The sequence below is a fragment of the Anabrus simplex genome, chromosome 1, assembly GCF_040414725.1.
Source record: "Anabrus simplex isolate iqAnaSimp1 chromosome 1, ASM4041472v1, whole genome shotgun sequence".
NCBI classification, from domain to species: Eukaryota; Metazoa; Arthropoda; class Insecta; order Orthoptera; family Tettigoniidae; genus Anabrus; species Anabrus simplex.
In genome coordinates this window covers 28,963,725-28,990,325 of record NC_090265.1, presented here as the reverse complement: position 1 = coordinate 28,990,325, position 26,601 = coordinate 28,963,725, and the positions used below count along the sequence as shown (strand labels likewise).

General features: G+C 37.7%; 1 protein-coding gene across 1 annotated transcript in view; it reads right to left on the bottom strand.

The window, feature by feature from the left end:
- Nagk (N-acetylglucosamine kinase) overlaps positions 1–26,601 on the bottom strand; it is a 259,336-nt gene that overhangs the window by 14,216 nt on the left and 218,519 nt on the right. The window contains exons 4-7 of the mRNA XM_067155983.2: positions 25,032–25,173; positions 15,414–15,524; positions 10,633–10,756; positions 1,352–1,526 (exon numbers count right to left, since the gene is read on the bottom strand). Of these exons, the coding sequence (XP_067012084.1) occupies positions 1,352–1,526; positions 10,633–10,756; positions 15,414–15,524; positions 25,032–25,173 (552 nt within the window). The remainder of the gene's footprint in view (positions 1–1,351; positions 1,527–10,632; positions 10,757–15,413; positions 15,525–25,031; positions 25,174–26,601) is intronic.

The following is a 26,601-nucleotide window of genomic DNA, read 5'->3' as shown; positions in this document are numbered from 1 at the left end:
AAATAAATAAATAAATAAATAAATAAATAAATAAATAAATAAATAAATAAATAAATAAATAAATAAATAAATAAATAAATAAATAAATAAATAAATAAATAAATAAATAAATAAATAAATAAATAAATAAATAAATAAATAAATAAATAAATAAATAAATAAATAAATAAATAAATAAATAAATAAATAAATAAATAAATAAATAAATAAATAAATAAATAAATAAATAAATAAATAAATAAATAAATAAATAAATAAATAAATAAATAAATAAATAAATAAATAAATAAATAAATAAATAAATAAATAAATAAATAAATAAATAAATAAATAAATAAATAAATAAATAAATAAATAAATAAATAAATAAATAAATAAATAAATAAATAAATAAATAAATAAATAAATAAATAAATAAATAAATAAATAAATAAATAAATAAATAAATAAATAAATAAATAAATAAATAAATAAATAAATAAATAAATAAATAAATAAATAAATAAATAAATAAATAAATAAATAAATAAATAAATAAATAAATAAATAAATAAATAAATAAATAAATAAATAAATAAATAAATAAATAAATAAATAAATAAATAAATAAATAAATAAATAAATAAATAAATAAATAAATCCTTATTGGAGGCAACCTTGTTTTTCAACCTTTTTCGATTATTTTAATGTTAATATTATCCATTGGGTTGCCATCCTTTAATTCTGCTTCACATATCTAATATAATTGTATTTCTGTCTCATTGACATAAAGTGTTTCAGCGATGATGCAGTTTACAGTTATCTCTTGGTTAGTGTAAAATTTGAATTATGATTTTGATTTGTGTAGAATGGGACTACCCCTTATTCTAATCGACATGTGTCCTCGGAATAGGTTTCAAGATGTTTAAATTTTGTGCCAAAGCAATTGTAACTAGTAAATGATATGTCTTTAGTGCACTGCGCACTTGTTTTGTCCAGGTACGTTCAATAAGCATTTTATTTCTTTCTCTGTAATTATCTTACTTGAGTTCATCTATATTTTCAGATTCCAAATAAGTTATGTTGAAAATAAATTGCTTAAATCCTAGGGAAATTACACTCTTCTAATCTTTGTCCACAAAAGGCTATGTTTCACCACCTAGTAGGGTTTCCATGCCACTTCCCAAATCGAATCCGTAGTTGTCATGTTTCCTAACCTGATTGGTAATATTTACGTTGCGATGTATTTTGTTGTGTCTAAGGTTTATTTCAAGTTTAAAATTTCCTTCTTTTATTATTGTTATGTGCTAACCTGCAGTAACAAGGTTACAATAAAGACAGGTCATATAGCTGTAGCAAATAACCGACTTACCGGCTGAGCGTAAGGTGCTAATGCCCTCACATAACTAGCAAGAGCCCGTCCAGCCTCCGAGAATAACCACAGACACAAGGGGTCTCCTGTCTTGGCTCCTCCAGCTAACAGCTTACACAAGCCTGCAAAATATGATTTGTTGAACTTGGAGTAGCAGTGTTGAAGGAGCTCGAACCTAGAAGAAAATAAGTAACGTTAAAACCTGAAGGCTGCAAGGAAAAAGAGGAATAGAATGAAGGTATCAGCCAAACACAGGTAAAGGCTGTGAAAGTCAGGAAAATAATCTATCTGAACCATTTTGGACAGTTATAAAATATTAGAAATTTAACTTTGTTGATTCTGTGACTATTGTAGAATTGATATTGGAGCTCATGAAACAAACTGATAAACTCAAATACCCTGATAATGTTAACATTGATGCTTTCATGGCCCGTACTTGTGGACATGGTATGGGCTTTTGGGCTTATGCTGTGTCGAGAAAACAAGGTGAAACTCTTTACGTTTCTAAGAGAACTTCGCTCCGCGTCTTCAGCAGAAAATCTCAACTGTCCATGAGGAGTCTTCTACAATGATGAGGGTTTGAATTTAACCCTTCAAACCGGTATTAAAAGTTGGCCAAGTTTTACCCAACAGCAGTAATAAATTTGAGAAAAATATCACAAACATTGCTATAACTTCTAAACGACTTGTCTGATTTTGTTCAAAATAAGTGGATACGCAGTTCATATCAAGCAGATGTTGTATCTAGATACAAAAAGGTGGCATGCAAAGTAAAAAAAAATGCCTAATTACTGTACCTTCTTGTTGGAATAAACTTTGAATCAACACATGTCCATGACCACTTGGGTTAGCATTATGTTACTAAAATTGTGTACATCAACCTTTGGTTGTGGCACCATACACAACCATTAACTCAGCTCAAGGGAGATAGGGTCACCTTCCCTATTCCTCCACTTGAGTAATTCCTGTCTGGTGCATCCACGTTGTGGGGGTGGGAACCCTACACTTCAGTAGGCCGGAGTGATAGGATGGCTGAGTTCAGTCGGGGACCCAGTCCTGTGAGGTATAACACAGAACCCATGCCCAGGGATACGGGTGAAGACCTCAACGGCAGTGAAGGCGGAAGTGAAAATCACTGGTACGGCGGATCTGGCGTAAGAAGCAATATTTGATCCCTGAGATCTGACTCGGGGCCTTCTGCCTTGCAGGTTGATAGGGGACTATTAAAGGCTAAGGGAGATAACCCCGACAGAAAAATCTTCGGAGTGATAGGCCCAGCAAGTCAGCTTCTGAATAATTTGGAATTGCTTTCAAAACTAAACGAGGCCTCGGATGGAAATATTGTAATCACCAGAATAATGACTCTAGTTACCTCATTGGTAATGATATTAATGACGGTTCAATACCCGATGCTCCATCACAACTGAAGAGGAGAACACACAAAACTCGATATGAGACTGAAATCAAAATTGCCACGCTAAACATTCTGACACTAACTGGCAAAATAGAGGAATGTGTAGACTTAATGAAAACAAGGAACATAAACATACTGGGACTCAGTGAAACCAAGTGGAAGGGAAAAGGATCAAAGGAACTCAGAGAGGGATACCATCTATTTTGGTCAGGTGGAGATCAAGCAAAAAATGGAGTTGGTGTTGTTATGGATCATCAAATGAAAGATCATGTAGTAGAAGTAAAATATGTTTCTGATCGGATTCTTCACATAATGCTGAAATTGGATTCTTCCCAGAACATCAACATCATTCAGTGCTATGCACCACAGACTGGTTGTGAAGATGAAGAAAAAGAACATTTTGAAGAAGACATAGAGGAAAGAATAAGAGGAGATGGAACAATTATCATAGGGGATATGAATGCTCAAGTAGGATCTGTGAGAGATGGATATGAAAATATTCTAGGAGCACATGGATGGGGTCCACGAAACCCAGAAGGAACTAGACTACTTGACCTTTGCCTGAGGAACAACCTTATTATAGGGAACTCATGGTATCAAAAACAAAAAAGCCATAAGGTTACAAGATATGGATGGGATGGAAAAAGTGAATCTCTTATAGATTACTTTTTGATCGAGAAACAACTACAAAATAGACTGTTAGATGTAAAAGAGATACCTAGTGTCTCCCTGGAAAGTGATCATAGACTCCTCATTGGATACTTAAAGTTTAACAAGTTAAAAGAAGTAAGAACCACACAGGTAAGGAAACTCAAGACCTGGAAGCTGAAGAACAATGATAGAATAATAGAGTTCCAAGAAAACATCAAAACAGTGATACCAAAGACAGATGAAAGAACAGTTGAGGAGGAATGGAAGGATCTGAAAGAAAATCTAGTAATGATAACTGAGAAGGTTTGTGGACGAACCAGTGGCACAAGAAAGTGGAAGGAAACTCCATGGTGGAATGACGGAACAAGAACTGCTGTCCTGAACAAGAACAACATGTTCAGAAAATATTTCAAGAACCGGACTGATCATAATAAGGAACTATACAGGGTTGCTAAAAAACAAGCAAACAAAGTTGTTACAGAAGAACGAGAGAAGTGGTTGAACAAGTGGAGTGATGAATTGAAAGAGGATGTTAATGGTAATAAGAAAATGTTATATGGGATGATGAAAAATAGAAAAAGAGATAAAGAACACTCCAAACACCTAAGAGATGATAATGAAAATCTGATCACTGAAGATGAGAACATCAAAGAGACTTGGAGGACTTACTTTGATGAATTACTAAATGTGAATTGCATGCAGCCTACACAAAAAGACAGTACTGGTACTACCTCCTGCAAGTCTGCCTCTGACAACAGGTTAGAATTAACATGGAATGATGTAGAATATGCCTGGAAATACATCAAAACTGGAAAATCTGCAGGGGCTGATGAAATTAATGGAGAAATGATCAAGGCAATGGGCATTTCTGGAAAACATTGGATCTACAGACTCTTTCGTAAGATCTGGAAAGAAGGGGACGTACCAGTCGATTGGAAAACAGGCATCATAATTCCAATCTTCAAGAAAGGAGACAGAAAGAAATGTTCCAACTATAGAGGCATCACTTTAACATCTCAAGTTGGTAAACTTAATGAAAGAATTATAGAGCGTAAAATCAGACCCCTTATTGAAGAGAACCTCTTTGAAGAACAGTATGGATTCAGGAAGGAGAGATCAACAACTGATTTAATCTTTACAGTCCGTCAGTTAATGGAAAAATACTATGAACACAACCGAGACTTGTGGTTAGCCTTTCTGGATGTCAAGAAAGCATTTGATGCAGTGAGTAGAGAGAAGGTGTGGGAAGCACTGAAGAAAATTGGAATACAGGATGACATGATACACCGGATCAAGAATTTGTATGAAGATACCCGAAGTAAAGTCAAAACACCTGTAGGAATGACTGAAACCTTTGATATAAAATCTGGGTTAAGACAGGGTGGTGTTCTGCCTCCTCTTCTTTTCATCACTGTGATGAACGAGATTCAGAGAAAAGTTCACCAAACCATTGGAGATAAGAAAATGAAAGTTATATTGTTCACGGATGATATATGCTTGTGGGGAGACTCTAAAGAAGATCTTCAAGGGCAAATAAACTCCTGGGCAGAATCTGCTAAAGAATATGGACTCATCTTCAGCCAAGAGAAAAGTGAGGTTATGGTCATGAAGAGATAGGGGCAACCAATGGGACACATTGAAATGGAGGGGAAACAGCTACAGATGAACCATCAATTCAAATATCTTGGAAGTATTATCTCTGATACTGGTTCTATAGATAAGGAAATTTCCCACAGAATTCAGGCAGGTAGCAACTTTTACAAAATAGTTAAAGACATAATATGGAACAAGAAAATACCAACAAAATGTAAGAGAGTCATATATGAAACTTATTACGTACCTATGGTTGCGAAACATGGACCATGAGAAACAAAGATGTTAGTAGAATCCAGGCAGCAGAAATGAAATTTGTCCGTAGCATGATCGGCAAAACATAGAGGGACAGAGTCCGTAATGAGGAAATCCGCAAGCAGGCTCAAGTTGTAAGACTGCAGGATAAAATAACAGTGCAGAGACTGAGATGGTATGGACATATGCGACACATGGGTGATAACAGATTACCAAAAAAAATGTACGATCTAAAACTTGAAGACAAAAGACCAAGAGGGCGACCAAGACTCAGGTACAAGGACATGGTGAAGTTTGACATTCAACAGAGAGGACATACTTTGGAAAGCATTGAAGAAGGAGAGAAGTTCAGGGACCGCAACTGGTGGAGAAGCCTCGTTTGCTGACCCATCGCTTCAGATGGAACGACGTGGGATATGTATGTATGTATGTATGTATGTATGTATGTATGTATGTATGTATGTATGTATGTATGTATGTATGTATGTGTACATCACATGTAATTTCCTTCTGAGCATAATCATCATCACTAATATTTTCACTATCACTTGGATTATTCTCATCACAACTTTCACCTAATATGCGTTCAAGAGCTGCATTACCTAAATACAGAACATGAGAAGACGCCGCCAATGATCGACGTTGATGAAACAAATTCTTTTTATGCCAACACAATACCGCATTACAGTAGAAGATACTCCCCCTGTATAGAATGACACCCTGTGCTGCGAGCCGTGCTAAAAGTTCACAATGAAAACCAACAGACGGTATGCAGATGTACATCTAAAACATCGCTAGCCTAGTCCGTACAGGTATACATCAAACCCCTCCTGGCTTAACTTTTGTAGGTCTGTACACATACACGTCAAACCGGCTTGAGTGGTTAGGATTGATTTAGCATTGTAGTTGTAGTGGTACGCTCCTTCGTCACCAGGTAGCTCACTGTATGTAATGATGTACAGATTCATAGAGCCCTGCATCCCAGAGGGACAACTAAGGAAAGCTCACAGAAAGAAGTGAAGGGAACTGCCTAGTTGCCTTACATTCATGGTACCACAGATTGAATTGCCAGGGTCCTCCGCAAGCACAAGATAAAAACTGCGTTTGGCACCGTCACTACAATTGCTCACAGTTTAGGTGAAAGCAAAGACAAACTGTCCCCACTATTATACCCTGGGGTGTAAAAAATTCTCTGTACTTGAGGCAAGGTATACACTGGCCAAACATGTTGGTCCATTAGGACTCGCATCAAGGAACATCAAAGAAATATCCATCTCAACCAGCCAGACAAGTCAGCATTAGCTGAGCACGCCCTATCGTTGGGTCATGATGTCGTGTTCCAAGATGTTTGAGCTCTTACCCACACTAAACACTGCAGGTCTAGGATTATACAGCAAGCTGTGGAAATACGTAAAAATCCTAACAATTTCAACACGGACACTAGCTATCAATGAAGAAATATGTGGTTGCCAGCCATTAAGGATTTCTCTTCCTTGTCCTTTCTATACTGTTATTTCGTTTTGGTGTTTTCCAAATTCGTATGTTTATCATCACCAGCTGGTTCATTCCAAGCTCTGTGCTAATTGTCATACTTTCATAAGGTGTGTCACCTCCCACCCACCCCCTCTCTTTCACACCACCTCGCATCATCCTCTAGTTTTTTCCACTACTTTCTTTTCATTATTCATCTCTCTTCTATTCTATTCTGGTATATTTATTTCTTCTACCACATTCGTCTGATGTCCTCTCTGTCACTCCTGCGCACACACGGTGTGATAGAACATCTTAATGGTGTCATCAGCTCCTGCTTGGAGCACTGTGCCAGCATACAGTGAGCCACCTGGTGACAAACGAGCATACTACTACAGCTCCAACGGTAAAACAGTCTAAAATTCAAACCCTTATTATTGTAGAAGACTTCCTGGTGTACAGTAGAGATTTTCTTCTGAAGACGCGGGGCAAAGTTCTCTGCAAAACGTAAAGAGTTCACAACATTTTGAACACCAACAAAGGCATGAACCTGTTAAAAGGGATCACAGAAAAGAATGAGAAAATGAGGGAAAATGACCATCAGGTTCTTCAATTACATGGAGCTTTATGCCAATAGAGCTCATGCTTCTAGAACTGGGTTGGTAGTGGTCGTTATTGTTTTAACACCTCGGCTCCCGTAGAGAAGTATACTCATTTAGAGCCCCACACAAGTTTTCCAACTGAAGAAAGAGAGGGAGAAGATGATAATCTTTCCTCCTATTTCTTCTTCAATTTTAATCACTTTCATTCTTTTATCTTCTTCTTCTTCTGAAATGATGCACAACTCACCTGTCAGCTGGGCCACAACACGAGCTAGTAGTGAAAGTGTTAAAAGAAAGTAAAACCCTGCAATCATCCTCAATTAACATTAAACAGTAGGGCTAGGATTTTCATGATGGAGCATATATTTTTTGGTAAGACTGATAAGTTCCTTAAATATATATGAATGCTTGTTATGAAAATAGTAATCGAATGATAGTACTTTGCTAAGTCCTAGTTATGCATAAATGGTCATTTCTATGTTACAGAGCATATTTTAGATAGTAAATGGTCATATTCATCATATTTTCACTCTTTCAGGTAGTAAAAACCTGTTCTCATTCAGTTTCTTTCTTCTGTGTTCAACTGAGTTATTGTATTTCTCAGAATTACACATCACATTTTGTTTCCTGAAAAATGGTAAGAACCTACCTTTCTCCCCTATTTCTGTGGAATTCACAATATGGACTTTACCCTTGCCTAACAGTGAGCAGGTAGCTACTTAAGCCTGTGTGACTGAGCTCGATAGCTGCAGTCACTTAAGTGCGGCCAATATCCAGTATTCGGGAGATAGTAGGTTCGAACCCCACTGTCGGCAGCCCTGAAAATGGTTTTCCATGGTTTCCCATTTTCACACCAGGCAAATGCTGGGGCTGCACCTTAATTAAGGCCACGGCCGCTTCCTTCCTACTCCTAGCCCTTTCCTGTCCCATCGTCGTCATAAGACCTGTCTGTGTCGGTGCGACGTGAAGCAACTAGAAAAGAAAAAAAACTTAAGCCTGTCCTTCATAATCTCGTATGTCTCAGAGGTTATTGAATCTTGTTGAAGTTGGAAGTGTGTATTCTGTGTAGTATAGTTCAGAAAAAATGCCTAAAGTGAAGCAAAGTATTCGAGTAAAATTACAACAGTTCGTGTCTCAATATGGTGAGAAAGTGTTCTCGAGAGATGGTAAAATACTGTATTGTAAACCGTGCAATGTAAGAGTAACTGCGAAGAAGTCATTTAACGTTCAGCAGCATATGGCAACAGAAAAACACAAACGTGGAGTACAACGAATCGAAAATGGAAAGATATTACAGCAAATTCTCCTAGGAGAATTTCACCAATCTTATTCACCATTTTTTGAAGAACTTTGTACAGCCTTTCTTTGTGCTGATATTCCCTTATTTATTTATTTTGTTTGCTTTACGTCGCACCGACACAGATAGGTCTTACACCGATGATGGGATAGGAAAGGCCTGGGAGTTGGAAGGAAGCGGTCATGGTCTTAATTAAGGTACAGCCCCAGCATTTGCCTGGTGTGAAAATGGGAAACCACGGAAAACCATCTTCAGGGCTGCCGACAGTGGGATTCGAACCCACTATCTCCCGGATGCAAGCTCACAGCCGTGCGCCTCTAGCCGCATGGCCAACTCGCCCGTATTCCCTTAAATAAGATTAATCATCCAAAATTTCATGAATTCTTAGAAAAATACACCAGAAATCTCGTCCTGATCCTTCCACTTTAAGAAAGGACTACATCAGCCAAAGCTACGAAAAAAACTATGCAAGAAATCAGACAATGGGTTGCAAATAAGAAAATATGGGTATCAGTTGATGAAACTACAGACTCTATGGGAAGATATACTGCAAATGTCATTGTGGGAACTTTGGGAGAAGATGGTCCAGGTGAAATGTTTCTAATAAACATGTGACTTGTTTAACTCACGCCTTACACAGAGTTGCAGAAGAGATTCGTAGTCAATTCAGTGAGGTTGATAAATTGATCGGGTGTATCAAGAAGGTCTTCTTGAAAGCCCCTTCATGTGTTGCATCATTACAGACATTCCCTTGCCACCTTCTTCCATTTTGATAAGATGGGGATCCTGGATTGAATCCTGCAACTATTGCTGCCAGAATTTCAACATTGTGAAAAGTATCATTGATTCATTTGATAGGTGAGAAGCTGCTTAAATTGGACTAGCCCAGGAATTAATGTCTAATTCTGACATTTCAGGTCAACTTTTATACATCAAATCAAATTTTGGTTTTCTTCCTGCTACTATAACTGCTTTGGAGCAATCAAAAGTGCCAAAGAGGCAACACAATCTAACGGAGCTTCTGTTAATCTATTGACTGACTGAGGAGCAACTTAGGCCTATACATTGGATTTTTTAATGTAGTATCAGCTCTGTGTGAACACCCAAAGATTTTAAGTACACAATGCCACTGAACAAATGCATACCCAGTTACTCTTCTATCTCACATGAGGGATATTTTTTTTTTTTAATTCTTCGACACACCACATACTTTTGACTGCTATCCAATGACTAAGGAATCATCTCCTGATCTATGAAATTGCTGCAGGCCAGATTGTTAACAGTACTGAGAAAGAAAGCAAGATCATACTATTTTTTCAGTGACAAAATATCTCAGACCTCATTTTGCAATACAAGTGCTGCTGTTTGGAATTGTCAGTTTCCCATCTGGTTTAATCATCCTATGCATATGGGAGAAATTCTCTTTAGAATATAGAGAAGAAAATCTCATCAACAAGAGCTCTACTAACTTGTGGTCTTACAGTGCACTACTGTCCCTCATCCTTCAGCGCTGTCAACTCTGATGTTCTTAATAAACAGTCACAAACAGTGAGATTTAAACAACAGGTCAAAGTTATTGGTTGACTAGGTGGGCACTGCTACTGGCAAGGTCCTGAGTGACAGGATGTAACTCCACTCCCTCGAGTGGCTAACAGATGGGGTATTTACCCCCTCAGTGGAGGAAATGATTCTGAAATCTGTAAGGAAAGAAGAGAGAGAACTCTTTGTTCTGTTACACATTTTGAACATCATAATTACATCTTCACAAGGAAGACACTTCTGCCAGAGAACCTTACAAAGTTTCATGGAAAATACCACTTATTTTCCACAATATTAATAGATTGAATTTTTGCAAGAAACAATAGGAAAAACTACAAAGAAATTTTGAAACACATGTGAAATGAGAAAATATAACTAGAAAGTAGGGACTGGCAAGGTTTCATGACATTAGTAAAATATGTAACACAGAGAACTCTTACAGAAATGCACAAGAACTAACCTGTTTTCTACTTTGAAATGTCTTTTGATTGCTTCCCATACAAAGTCGGTATTGAACGGTGCCCTCACGTAATTGTCTTCATCATCAAAATAGACCTTCATGGCTTTGTGTGATATCCACCAGGCTGAAACACAGGACCCACTACATCAGGGTAAACTTAGAACTTCGTGGATTTGAGCAATATCCACCAGGCTGAAACACAGGACACACTATATCAGGGTAAACTTAATTTTTCATACAAAATGGACCTTGATGGCTCTGTGCAATATCCATCTGGCTGAAACACAGGATGCACTATATCAGGGTAAGACCTTCATAGTTTTGTACAATATCCACCAGGCTGAAAAATAGGACCCACTTTACCTGGGTAAATTTTGACCTTCATGGATTTGTGTAATGTCCACCTAGCCGAAACAAAGGTTACACTATATCAGGGTTAACTTAGATCTTCACGAATTTGTGCAATATCCACCAGGCTGAAACACAGGACATACTATATCACTTAGACCTTCATGACATGTATGTTGAACAGAGTTGGGGTCAACACACTTCCTTGGGGTAAGCATTCTCCATCGACTGTGCTGCCCTTGGAAGTCCACTAACTACCTGTGATTCCAGAGAAGAGTGATGATAAACCTGGTTTGCTTGATATCCTTGGTTAGACTGCAGACCTAAACCAGTAATAGCTGACAGAGTCTTATAGTCTGTTAGGTTATCAGCCCAGAGGCTGGTTTGATCTTCAAATAGCACCACCAAGGGTTATGCTGTTGCAAAAAAAATCACAAAATCAGACGACAGTGCAAAAATGAGGCAAAGTGAGGAGCGAAGTAGGTTTGCCATTGTTTTCCTTACTGGGCCAGAAAGTGCTATTGCAGCACAACTGACCCTATGAGTGACACCTTCCCGACACTCAGACATACCAGCCATGCTCTCAGCACCTCCCATACATCAGCAGCTTCCACATTGTCACGACCATACATGAGACTGAGACTACGGTGAACGCTGCATTTCACTCTGGCCTGTGCCACGAGCACTGCATCCATCTTGAAATAGCAACAGGTGCTGATACCTGACAGCTCCATTCTTTATAAACTGTGTAATATTCTGCAGTTGCCCAGAGCAGCTTTTATCACGATGAAAACCAGTTTGTAGAGGAGTGGAGTACAGCATCAGTCACAAGTAGGATGTGATTTAACACTTTCAACACTACCATATTTCAATATGGACCCTGGCAGTGAACTAGGTCTTTTCCTGAATTTTAATACATTATTGCACAACATCAAAACATAGTAGATACCTGATTTTTGTATCATATGAAGGTATCAGCCATCTAAAATGAAGATGTCAATCAGGAAATATATTTCTAATGTAATTTAATTATACCAGTCTTATGAAAACCATAAACTAATGTACAGAAAACACTTTTACATTCAAGTTATACCAATAAGCCTGCTCAAACAATAAAAATGAATCATTCACTGTGGCTACTTAAGCCACAAATAAACACAATTAGATTTGAAATACAGAATTTACCTATTTAGGAGTAGTTTGTTATGGTATAGTAGTTCTGAAAACAATGGGTTATGCACAGACCAACCTTGCACTTCTTGCACCACTACCTACTTTCTTTTTGTGGTACAGGTGAATCATCAGCCTGTGTCTCTTCGTCTAAACAAAAACCTAAGTCCAAATTTGTGGAGAGTTGAAGTATTTTTTATCGTTTGTATTTAGAGTAAAAATAATGCAGCTAAAAACTTGCATTCGAAAGTGACATAACAAATATAAATCTTGCCTGACCTATCACTTGATATGTTATCTCGCTCATAAGCAGAGTCTTCATAACTGTCATCTCTTTCTGAACCCACTTCTCGCGATAAAATATCCAAGATATCAATATCATTGAGCTGTTGTGAGGACATGTTTGTACAGTAACACAGATTTGGCGCACTCAGTACTTTGGTAGAGGTCACGACAAGGAGAAACTACACTTTTTATCGTTTAGGTTTGAACTCCCCCATAACTGCTGCAATTCTAGTGGACAGTAGACGAGCTACTACCTCCAAGCAAGGGACGGAAATCATATGGGATACATGTAGTTGCCAATAAACACATGTATCACATACGGGCACCATCCACAACCAGGAAAGCAGTTCACCCGTATCCCATACCTGCATAGTGTTGAAAGTGTTAAGATAATTCTTTCTACGAGTTTATACAGGCAACAAAGAAGTGCAACTGGGGTGAAATTCTTTGAATGGTTTCCTTCTTTGGCAGGTTTCAGTAGAGCAATCACTCTACTCATCATCATCATCTTGAACCAGCTCCAGTTTCCTGGGTGTGGTGAATTAGCGCTCTCCATTTACTTCTGTCCATGTAGATGTCTTCTTCCATCATCAGCTGCAAACCCAGACCTCGTTCAGCTAGAACATTTCTAATCTGATGGATTCATCCCTTCCTTGGCCAACCTCTTGATCTTTTGCCCTTGACTTCCTTCTCAAACCACACACTATCTGTTCTTTGAGGGTCCATTCCTTTGAGATGACCAAACCATTTCATCCTGGCTTCGACACAGATCTCACTAAGGGCTTTTCTTATTTTGTCCCTCCTTGTTTTCTGAATCATAGTTCTTAAGAACTTAATTTCCACTGCCTGTATTTGCTGATATTTTTTGGGGGTTGGATGCAGGTTTCTAGACTGTACGCGGTAACTGGTTACAAGCAGCTCCTGCAGATATTAATTTTTATCTTAATGAAACTTGATAAAACTGTGCTCCATTCTGTACTCTACTAGTGATTTCTGCAGTTGGTCAGCTCTCTCTTGTTACTCTACTCTGCTTCCATATCTTTGGATTTGCTCATACAGTTGTTGAAGAGCTTTCTTATTAGACCAAAGTGTTTAATCTATTATGTTCAGATATCATCCAAACTTCCTCAAGGATCAGTGCTTGCCCCACTCTTGTTCAGCCTGTATATATCAGATTTACCCTCCACAAAATCCAGGAAGTTTGGATACACTGATGATTGGACAATTGCTGCTAGAGATCCATGTTTTAATAGAAGAGAAGAGATGCTGACAAATGATCTCTCTGTTCTTGGAGACTACTTCTGAAAATGGAGGAGACTTCAACCAAGTACAACTAAGACTGAAGTTGCTTGTTTCCACCTGAACAATAAAATGGCAACAAGGGAACTTGCAGTTTACTTTAATAACACCCTCCTTCCCCACAACAGACATCCCGAACATTTGGGTGCAACACTGGACAGAACACTGTCATTCAAAGATCATCTACGAATGACTGCTGCCAAAATGAAGACAAGAAACAACATCCTGCGGAAATTATGCGGTACCACTTGGGGTGCCAGTGCAACTATTCTCCGTTGCTCAGCTTTAGGTTTAGTTTATTCTGTTGCTGAGTATTGTGCTCTGGTGTGGATAAACAGTCCTCATGTAAGATTAATAGATGTACAACTGAATAACACCATGCTCATGATTACAGGAACAATTATGTCAACTCCCACAAAATGGCTCCCTACTCTCAGCCACATCCCTCCACCTCATTTGCAGCGATACAAAATTCTGATAAGAGAATATCGGAAGATCCAAACCAACAAACAAATACATATTCATGGTGACTTTGCCAATCAACATGTGAAACGATTACGTACAAGACATCCACCTATCCACACAACGAAGAACCTTGTAGCTAATAAATTTAATCTGGCTGAGAGATGGTCTCATGATTGAAAATTATTTGCCCGTCCAGAGAGTTCAAAAATGCCCTGCATAACTGAGAAGATGCCAGGGTCCATTCAACCTAGAAAGATCTGGTCAAAATTAAATAGAATTCGGACCAATCACGGTGTATGTGGGGATCTCCTGTACAAGTGGAAGAAAAGACCTTCACCATGTTACGAGTGTGGTGCTGTAGGACAGACTGTCAGGCACCTAGTTCAAGAATGCCCACAAACATCTTACAGTGGTGAATTAACAGACTTCTTCCTAGGGACATCACAGGCACTTTACATTTGTAATCTTGATGTAAAATTATAAATAATTTTCATGTATGCCATATGATAAACAAATAAAATAAATCATCCAAACCAGCTGATTTTCCAGTTTTGCACTGTTTTATAGCCTTGTCTAATTCCAGCATGCTGAATGATTGTATAATGTAATTTGTCTTGATAACCTTCTCTTTGTAGTTTGGACATTTTACCTTTGTGGACTGGTTTCCTGTATATGAGTAGCCGATGTGCAATCTCTTTGGCAGGTATATTACAGTATAATGTTCAGTGGCCTTGGTTGAATCATTATTATTAGTGCCTCAGTTCTGATCCAGTGACCCCTTTTGGACTCTCTTTCAAATGAAATAAGTTGTTTTCTAGCTTCCCCTGTTGCTTCACACAAAGAATTTCCTTCAATAAGATTTTGTACTCTTTAAGCAGGGCGACTAGGCTGAGGGGAGACCGCAGCACTTTATCTTACAAACATTTTATATATTCTCACTTTAATTGCAAAGACGACGATGGTTAGACTCGGTTTCTAACGATTTAAAGATAAGAGGTATAGAATTAAATGAGGCCACAACACTAGTTGCATATCGAGGATTGTGGCGACGTTTAGTAAATTCACAGAGGCTTGCAGACTGAACGCTGAAAGGCATAACAGTCTATAATGATAATGTATGTATGTATGTATGTACTTTAATTGCACAGACAAGATTTCAAAGCTCTAAGCTAGTGACATACAATAGTGTCTGGTCAGCTCAAAAATGAACTTACCACCACCTTCATCTCCCAGTATGTGACCCCATCCTCCACTGCGGTGGACAGAACCATCAGGATTGAGCAGCAAACAATTGGAGCCTGTTCCAGCAATCAGGGCCATGCCACCTGTACAGACAAGAACATACAGTGAAACCAGTCTTGTATTAAGCAGAAAACTTGCCTTTAACTGAAAATTACCTGGGCATAAAATGTGATGCAAATCACCTTGGACTGAGCAAATACTGTCAAATACAGGAAGGGAAGCCAAAATGTGCCCTTAAACAGAAAGTCTTCAATCCTTGATACAACTAAAAAACAATTTTTCATAATTATGTTATATGCTAGGTTATGTATTTAGATTTAATAATGTGTACCAGGTGTATGCATAAGTCTTTTCCGGTTTCATTAAGAGATGGCACCAGCGAACAGTACGCAGAATATGAATTTGACACATACGTCAGTTTGTTCGCCAGACAGTAACCTACCAACACACATAAGCTGAGTCCGCCAAACACTAGCGTCTGTGTTGTATCGTTTAGTGATCATGTTGACATTTGTGCCTGAAAAAGAGCATTGCTATTCTTATTTAATCAAAAGAGAAAGGCTGTGGAAAGTCGTCGTTTGCTGGTTGAAACATATGGTGAACACACTCCATCAATTAGAATATGTGAGACATGGTTTTGACAATTTAAACGTGGTGATTACAATGTGGAAGACAGTGCGTGCTCTGGTAGTGGTATTGTGTATTATGAAATCTTGAAGCCCGGCAAAACCGTTAATGCACAATGCTATTGCCAATAAATGATTAATTTAAATCACAAATTGATCAAAAGATGACTGGAATGGGCCAGAAGACATGGCAAAGTGATTTTGTTTCACGACAATGTGCCGTCTCACACAGAAAAACCAGTGAAAGACACCTTGAAATCGCTTGGATGGGACATCCTTCCACATCCGCCGTACTGCCCCGACCTGGCACCATCTAACTATCACCTCTTCACATCAATGGGGCACGCGCTCGCAGAGCAGCACTTCAGCAATTTCGAGGAAGTTTGAAAACGGCTCAACGAATGGTTTACCGCAAAAGACAAGCAGTTTTTCTGGCATGGTATTCTTAAATTACCTGAAAGATGGGCGAAGTATGTAGAAGCCCATGGCCAATATTTTGAATAAACAAAAAATGAATTTCCCTTGAAAATTACGTGTTTTCTTTACCAAAAAAACTGGCAAAAACCTATGCATACACCTGGTATATAACTCATGTATTATAAGTTAGGTTATGTTTAACACTTGTAAATAATCTTCCATATGTTCCAAGTTGCCTGGGAAACTTCTGTGTGTTTACATAAGTAAATAAGAAATAGTTCATTTATAGGACAAGGAGTAAGGGATTGGAATAATTTATTAAAGGAAATGATCAATAAATTTCCAAGTTCTTTGAATACGTTCAAGAAAAGGCTAAGTAAAGGACTGATAGGAAATCTGCCACCTGAGCAACAGCCCTAAATGCAGATCACTGATGACTGATGATGACTGCTCTGGAACCTTCATGAACCCAGGACATCCATATAGTATTCTAGGTGTTTCTAGCTATCCTTTGGTAATACAATGTAATGACAAACTTGTTTCAAGATAATTCTAGAACAGGAACTTACCAAGGACTTCTGGATGTTAACTGTATACCTTCCAGGTATCTTGTATTAATATCATGTTGTAAGAAAGCAGAATTAGCCAGAAGCATAGCTGGTAGAGAGAGAGAATTAAGTCCAGTTGTCAGTGGAGTTGGACCTGTAGTGTTGTTATGTAACAAGCTGTTATAAATCAGCTATATCAACACCATGAGGGCAGGTCAGTTGTAATCTACTGGATATTTTGTATGAATTCAGTTCAGTAACTACTACTACTAAAATGTTTTCTTTCCAGCCCTGAAGGGGGAGGCGGGCCTCTTACACGGTGACGCGTCTCTCAGGCCGGGAGATTTGTTCGGTGAAGGAGATTTTTGGAAAAGGTGAGGGGTCGCCAGCCATGGCCTATACTAGGAACTGTCCCGGCATTCGCCTTAGTGCAGGAGAATGGATAACCACGGAAAACCATTCTCAGGACTGCCGACGGTTGGGACCAGCTGTGAGGTCCAGCCCTCTCCCGTCTCCCGAATGCAGACGCAGAGGCGTAGAGCCACAGTAAAGTTCTGGCCACCCCTCCTCTGCTCGGTTGGCCGGTCAGAGTTCAGAGCTGTTGGACAACGGACCAGCCATAGCCACCTAAGTGCAGAGACCCACTCTGCATCTACCAACGTCAGTTCAGTTCAGTTGATGTTATATAGTGAGTTGTAATAGTTCAGTTACATCGATACCAGCAACAGATCAATTAAGAATTACTGTGTACATATTTGTACATGTTATCATGATGTAATTGTGTTAAATGAAAATACATATAAGTAGTCAGTGATAGTAGCGTTTTTATTTTGCTACATCGCTGCATCAACATCATCCTATTAGTGGATCATTTAGCAATATTTTAACCATCCTGTATATTGTATGGATGCAGTTGACATATGTACAGGAGTTCACTTATCTTGGTAGAAAAATAACAGCAGATGGAAGAAGTAGAAGAGAAATAGTCAGCTGGATTAACCAAGCTAAAATAGCGGTCAACAAAAAAGGAAAGCTCTTTACATGCAAAAACATTAGTATGAACCTCAGGAAATGTCTTGTGAAGATATATGCGTGGAGTGTACTGTTGTATGGTAGTGAAACCTGGACTATTAGCTTGGCTGGTAAGAAACGTATAGTAGCTTTTGAAATATGGTTCTACAGGAAAATACTGAAAATTCCATGCGTGGACAAAATCACTAATGAAGAAACGCTGAAAAGGATTGGAGAGAAGCCATGTTTAGGGAATATGCTAACTCATTACAAGTCATCACTTTCATTTTTGGTCCGTATTGAAAATAGCGATCTCACTTAATTTATAAAATGTATACATTTATTATTCAACCTATTCAATACATACAGTACCATGTTAAGTGGTTACTTAGACATAAAAGATCTGAATATTATGGACATGTTTCGCCCTTCTTATTGGGCATCATCAGCATATTAACTAATCTTAAAACAAACATTTTTAAAAAGACGATAACATTTATAGTTCATAAGAATTGAGCTAAGATTTGTTATGATATTAAAATTTATGGAACAGTGGTTAAAAATTATGATATTGGGAAGTACAAGCACATGTTCAAATTATTGTAGACTAATTTAAAATCTTGCCTAAAAAAGTATTTGTATCGATATAAAGTTCTAAAAACGGCGTGTGTCTGGAACTGAAATGGATCCTCTTCATTGTGAAAGTCAGCATATATTTGCTGCGGTAGCTGCTAACGTAGGTCATAGGGTGAATTTTGTTTATATTATACGTTCCAACATTAAAAGATAGGTTAAGAAAAGGTGAATGTTAAGATGTATCTTCAGTAAGTTGATTGGTTTAAGATACTCTCTGATATAACCGTTGCAAAAGTGTACTGGTTGGAGCTGCTATGAGGAGAGATTATATCAGTTTATGATATGTAGGAACCTCAATGAATAGAGTGTCATTAAATCAAACGCCATATGTATATCTATCTTGTTATGTTAGCAACGTTGGTCTGAGTGGAAAAAATGAATGATAGAATAGAGAAAGCCGGCTAAGATGGTTTGGCACATAAAGCAAATGAGTGATGAAAGAATGCCAAAAAAAAAAAGTGATAGAAATGCAAATGTAAGGAAGGAGAGGCTGCGGATGACCATGATTGAGACGGAAAGACACAATCCAATGCAGTATTAGGGAAAGAAACCTGGATGTTGGAGGAGGAGTGGTCGAAAGACTGAAGAAAGTGGGGAGGAACCATATATGCCCCTACTTGGCTACAGCTGGATAATGGGAAATGATGATGATGATGATGATGATGATGATGATGATGATGATGATGATGATGATGATGATGATGATGAGTAAGGATGTAAAGGAGAGGGCATATAAGTCTCCGGTAAGACCACAATTAAAGTATCAATCCAGTGTATGGGACCCTCACCAGAACGGCTCGATTCAAGAACTGGAAAAGAATAATTCAAAGAAAAGCAGCTTGATTTGATCTGGGTAATCTCTGACAAAAGAGTAGCGTTACAAAAATGTTGCAAGGTTTGGGCTGGGAGGGCTTGGCAGAAAGTAGACGAGTTGCTACACTAAGTGGTATGTTCCAAGCTGCCAGTGGAGAGATGGGATGGAATGACATTAGGCGACGAATACGTTTGAGTGGTGTATTAAAAGTAGGAAAGATCACAATGCAGAGAAAAAAACTGGAATTCATGAGGACAAATAGAGATTGAAATAATTTACCAAGGGGGATGTTTGATAAATTTCTAAGTTCTTTGAAATGATTTAAAGAAGGATTAGGTAAACAACTGTGTGACTGTCCTAAATAATGCAGATAGTGGTGACTGATTGACTGAATAATGAACTCTGGAAATTTTGGTTTATACATTTCTTCCATGCCACTACTGCCTATTCACCATTCATGTAGAATTTATTTTTTCTGAGTCGATCAGCTGTTAGTCCATCCACATTAATTCCTTTCAGAATAGATTCAAGTGCAGTAGCTGTTTGTATTTATTAAATTTACGTTGTAAAAATCCCATGAACACATTTGAACTGCATACTTACACGTTGAGACATTCCACTATTTCTTCTCACTTCATTATGCAAACCAAGAAACAGATCAAAACATTTATGACCTCGAAACTACTAGTTAATTTTTGAAAAAATTTGGAAGTACTGTAGCTGAAAGTTGCTAGGTCATAACTTGGTGTTGCAATTGCAATTCACGCATGTGCGTACAAATAAAAGCCAGTACCAAAACTTAGTTGCAAAACTTGGTGTTTGTCGTGTAAACTAGCCTTAACGTTACCACAATGTGGCTTTCTAAACGCTGTCCTAGGTAATGAATACAAATACTGAAAACAGCATTCATTTACTTTCCATGTACAGAGATGTGAGAATTATACTAGTTGCACAAATAGTCCAAATAACATAATTACCGGTACCCTATAAGTTATTATAGTTTAAGAAAAGAGAAATATACCTAAAAATGTTTGAGGGATTCCATGTCATAATACTCAACAAGAATTTCACAACATTGGACTTAACAGAAAAGTTTATGAAAAAGGGTAAATATTACATATAATAAACTCCATGCTTGAGCCTGTATTGTCATAAGTGTTAACTTGTGAAATCCCTATGTCAAATATTCCACCTTTACAATACTGTGAGATGTCTACATTAAGCTGTAATAATGAGACATGTTTCGTCCTGCTTTCGGGACATCTTGAGTCAAATATAAAAAATATAGTACCGGTAAGGACAAAGTTCAACTATTTGATAAAAGTCTTTGCATCCTTATTACAACGCACATGTTGACGTCTTGTCATAAAACCTTTGGGTCGAAACTAGTTCCATGTAATTTTAAAATATTGTGAATATATTTTGTATTGAATAGGTGGAAACCTTTACTGTGTTGTTACTCATATGTTATGGTCATAAAACCTTTGGTAATATATAATATTAATGAAGTCTTAAAAATAACCTGCACATGAGTATAACATAAATCACAACATCAAAATATTGCATATATTCTTTTAACTGCATCACTGTGTCCATGGACAGCACAGATTTAATGCAACCTGGCTTATAAAATAAACTGTTTGTGCTGATATTGATGAGCTAGCATTTGAATTTATTGCACACATTATAAATTGTATACATAGACTATACAAGTAATTTCATAAAATGAGTCAAAGACAGCTGGACTTTTGATGAATTCCACAAGCTGGTCATGTTGATGTTATTGACAATGTGGGCCTGAAAAAGGGGAGACAAAACTGTAAGCATAAATAGATACGTGAAGTATATAAAGCAAGTACGGGCCCATCCAGCCACTCACCTCCCCGCCCATCTCGTGCCATCAGAATCATCTTGAGCGTTGGAACTAACTGAGTGCTGTGCTAGATGGTTGTTGAGAGTTGACTTGGAGGAGAGATTGTAAGGAGGTTTGAAACTAGAGAAGGGGTGTGAGGTTGGATTGCTTTACTTTGGTGCCTTGTAGTAAAGAATTTGTTGATTATCTCTTCAATAAGTATATTAAATTCCTCCAAAATTTCATTCAAATTATACACCAGGTTGCATTTTTTAATCAATATTTATAAAGATATTTTCAAAAATATTCAGTAGGCAGCCTTTGTTACTTAATTGGAGAATTCAACGATCTTGCTTTATATCCATATTTGTCCAACAAAATAAAACTTCTGTAATGATCTATTTTAAACAGATATGGTAACTTAAATAATTAGCAGCAAATGAAAGAATATTACTGTATAGCAAAATAATACATTCTTTGTTATAAGAAAAAAATCAATCAATCAATCAATCAATCAATCAATCAATCAATCAATCAATCAATCAATCAATCAATCAATAAATCAATCAATCAACACTGATCAGCATTTAGGGCAGTCGCCCAGGTGGTGGATTTCTTATCTGTTGTTTTCCTAGCCTTTTCTTAAATGATTGCAAAGAATTTGGAAATTCATTGAACATCTCCCCTACTTATAAATGAATATTTGCCCCAATCTGGTTCTCATGAATTCTAACTTCATCTACTTATTGTGATCTTTCCTACTTTTAAAAAATACGAATCAAACTTGTTCATCTACTAATGTCATTCCACGCCATCTCTCCACTGACAGCTCGGAACATACCACTTATTGCAAATTATAAAATACAGTTTTTAAATCTGTATTGAAAGTAACTTCTTTTGAATGTTCCTTAAATAATGACTATACATCATTTTAATGTTTTAAATTATAAGAATTTTTAGATAATGACATAGCTAAACAAGTACCTGTTTTGGTATTGAGGCGATGATAAGGCTGATGATGCCCCTTAAAAGGGGCGAAACATGTCCCATGTCCACAGTTTAATGAGGAAAGAACATTAATCTTATGACTGATTGTATTGAATAGGTGGAAAATAACACACAATAAAATTTTACACATTTAAAAGACATATTAATTAGTCGATCAGCTTGTCGCCTTTCTCTCAAGTCTTCCCAGCCCAAATTTTGCAACATTTTTGTAACACAACGTTTTTAGTACAACTTACAAACTTCATCGTATAGATCCGTACTGACACAGTTAAAACCAAGAAACATATTTTTTAATTAAATAGTTCACTTGTAAAGTGATGTGTATTGATTGGGTGGACCAAAACCTAACACTGTTTCTTAGTTTTCACTACGCTTTTGTCGGAAATCACCCAGAACAAATCAAGCTGCTTTTCTTTGGATTTTTTCCAGTTCTTGAATCAGATAATCCTGGTGAGGTTCCCATACACTGGAACCATACTCTAGTTGGGGTCTTATCAGAGACTTATATACCCTCTCCTTTACATCCTTACTACAACCCCTAAATACCCTCATAATCATGTGCACAGATCTGTACCCTTTATTTACAATCCTATTTATGTGATTACCCCAATGAAGATCTTTCCTTTTATTAACACCTAGGTACTTACAGTTATTTCCATAAGGAACTTTCACCCTATCAATGCAATAATTAAAACTGAGAGGAATTTTCTTATTAGTGAAATTCACTATCTGACTTTCAACCCTGTTCTTCATCATACCATTGCCTGCTGTTCATCTCACAACATTGTGGAAGTCTTTTTGCAGTTGCTCACAATCTTGTAACTTATTTTACAGAATAACATCATCATCTGATTCCAGTTCTTTAATCGTATTATTTATGTATATAGAAAAACAAAGGTCCAATATTACTGCTTTGAGGAATTCCACTCTTAATGATTACAGGATCAGATAAGGCTTCACCTACTCTAATTATCTGAGTTCTATTTTCTAGGAATATAGCCACCCATTCAATCACTCTTTTGTCTAATCCACTAGCCCTCAGTTTTGCCAGTAGTCTCCCATGATCTACCCTATCATATGCCTTGGATAGGTCAAGGTACTAGTAGCTATAAATATACATAAAACAGGAGCTGAGTCTAATAATTTTCACATCTGTGTTGAGTAACCTCATTTTACCAAATTCTGACTTCTGCCTTGGTCTAATGGTTAGAATAGCCAACAGCTAAGTAGACTCGTTTGATGCAGCCCTGGAGCTAACTACTTCCTCCTTTAATCTGCTCATCTTATCCATGTCTTTCCTTGCACTACAACTCTTATCCCTCAACGACTGTTGATGTCTGCCCACCTGACAAAGCTGGGGAGAAGAAACTAGCTCATCATGGGCTGAGACGAACTCAGACATGATGGACAGAGATACTGTCTAATTGAAGTTGTGGAGACTGTCCTTGTCCTTCTGAGTTTTCATATTTGTCTTTGTCTCACCTTTCTGTTGTTCCTTCCACTTGTAACCCCTGTGGGTAGGGGGCACAGGCGAAAAATACACCCATGGTATTCCTTGCCTTTTGTAAGAGGTGACTAAAAGGGGTGGCCAAGGGATGATTGAATTAGAACCATGAAACTACTTGTGATTAGTACCATCACACAGAGAATACCATGGGCCGCCTTTACTTGAGAGTAGTACCACTATGTTAGGTACACAATACGTTTGTGATTAGTAGCAGCAGAGAGTGGTTCTCTGTAGGTTTACAGTACCTGTGATTAGTATCATTATATCAGCAACATTGTGGTAATTGTGTAATTAGTACCGGTACCCACTATGTGAGGAACACCACAGGAATACTGGAGCCCATGATTAGTACACCTATGTGAGGAACACCATGGATTTGCATTGCCTGTGATTAGTACCATTATGTGAGAAACATCATAGGTATGTGTTAAAACTGGGCGATCTACAATATTTGTGAGTAGTACCGTAATGTGTGGAACACCGTGATTCTACACTACTTTTGATTAGTACCGCTACATGAGAAATACCATGGTTCTACTTTATTAGTGACAAGTACCATTATGAAGGGCCGTTGATCTGGATTTTAGACCCCTATAGACAACAAGCATCATCAATGCACTTTGGAAGCAGTCCCTTGGTCAGTAATAATATTATTTTAAGATAGCTTCTGGGAATGTGGGGCATTATGGGTCAGGTGCACTGATTGTTTTAAGTTCATAATCATTGTTCATCATTGTCTTTTTGAATTCTAGTCAGTGGATCGATTTATTTTTAACTTTCAGTGTTGTGAGTTGGATCTGCTGATTATTTTAAAGTCATATTCATTCTTCATCATCACATTTTCAATTCTTGTCATTGGATGAATTTTGAACTTTAAAATTATCATTATTTCATCTTGTTTCTTACCATTAAGGACCGATGACCTGGAAGTTAGGCCCCTTTAAGCAACAAGCATCATCATCACCACCACCTTCTGCTTGTACAAGTCTGTAAATGTCTTTTGATCCTGTTTCCTGCCTTTGATGTAAAACTCAAACAGTAATGTTAGCCATAGGGACCTGTGACCACTAACTTGAGCTGTATTAGTTACTGTCCTTAACAAATACAGATAGCTATGGAGAGCTGAAGGTAAAACAAAAACAATATTATAGTAGGAGATGAGTATCCATACCAAATTCCCGTGCAACGGCGATGGAACCCACGGTATCACTGGTAACGACATAGGACTTGCTCAGATTGGGATATTTTCTCTCCAGGCCCTCCTGGAGCTGCCTGTTGGTCTCTTCCTCCTCACAGCCACTGAGACTCAAGCCCTGAAAAACAACCATGTACTATTCTCAATGGAGGTGACAGGAAAGTGGTTAGAACTGACAAGGAAAACATTAAATGTCGGACAAATGTGAAATTATATTAAGTGTGTTAAAGACTGTTTCGAAGTAGGTATGTCTACCCCTCAGTCCCATCTTCCTGATACACGTTTGGGGATGAGGTGAGATGAAATTATATGAATGGATGCCCTTCAGTTGAAGAGCTAATGATGAAATGAATGATGGATAAAGAAATGGAAGAAATCAGTTGTGGCTTATGAATAGGAGCTGTCCTGGCATTTTCCTATATGTGAAAATAAGAAACCAAAGAAAACCATTCTCAGCACAGCCAATGATGAGGTTCGAACCCACTTGTCTCCTGAATGTAGAGGTTGGTTCCATAGCCACAGTGTGGTAACACGTACGGCCACTTGGCTCAGTGAACACCACTAATAAATCTAACTACGCACATCATTACAAGTACAGTGAAATCCACTTTCTGGCTGCCAGCCACCCTGCACCCTACCTCTGAATGAAACATGCCAACCCTCAGTTACAGGATCAGATAAAGCTTCATCTACTCTAATTCTGTGAGTTATATTTTCTAGTAATTTAGACACCCATTCAACCACTCTTTTATCTAGTCCAATAGCCCTCATTTTCATTAGTGGTCTCCTATGACATGCTATCTTCATCAAATACATTTTTACCACACACTGTTCAACGTTTGCCACTTTTCAAACACTCTGTAAGAACCAGTTATACCTACAGGAATTCTTTACCAACAGATGTTTCACCTGAAAATAGACACATTATACAATGTGACTAGCAATATTTCATTACTATTGATTACAATATGACTAGCATGTTCCAGCTCTCTCTGTTGACAAATGAGGAGGTGGTGGTGGTAGACGTGATTATTGTTTTAAGAGGAAGTAAAACTGGGCAACCATCCTCTATTAACACTAATCAGAGGGAAAAAATAGTAGGGGTCAGACACTTCAGAAAATGAAGGTATCAGCCAAAGAAAGACAAGGGTGATGAAGGCCATGAAAATGAAAGACTCCTTAGGCCTTCAATGCTTTAATACCATCAGAGTCAGAAAAGAACAAGAGTTGACCAAGGAAGGTTGGACAGGATAGATGAAAATGAGGAGCCTGGCACAAGCAAGTGGAAGTAATGCCAAGACTCAGCTAAGGGCCCATGGTCGCCAGCCCATGCTCCCAAGTTAAGAGCCCCTGGAGCAGACAAATGAGGCTGAATAGTGCGACTAGGAAGAGGGCTGTTAGAATATTCTGATTTTTAGTTAGATCACACGTCTCTTAGCTGAACATTCTAAGTAGATAACAAACTGGTAGGCAACATCCACAGACAATATTAGTGCCAGCATGTCATTAAGGTCCGGAGTGCAATCCAGTACTTCTAGTGTATGCT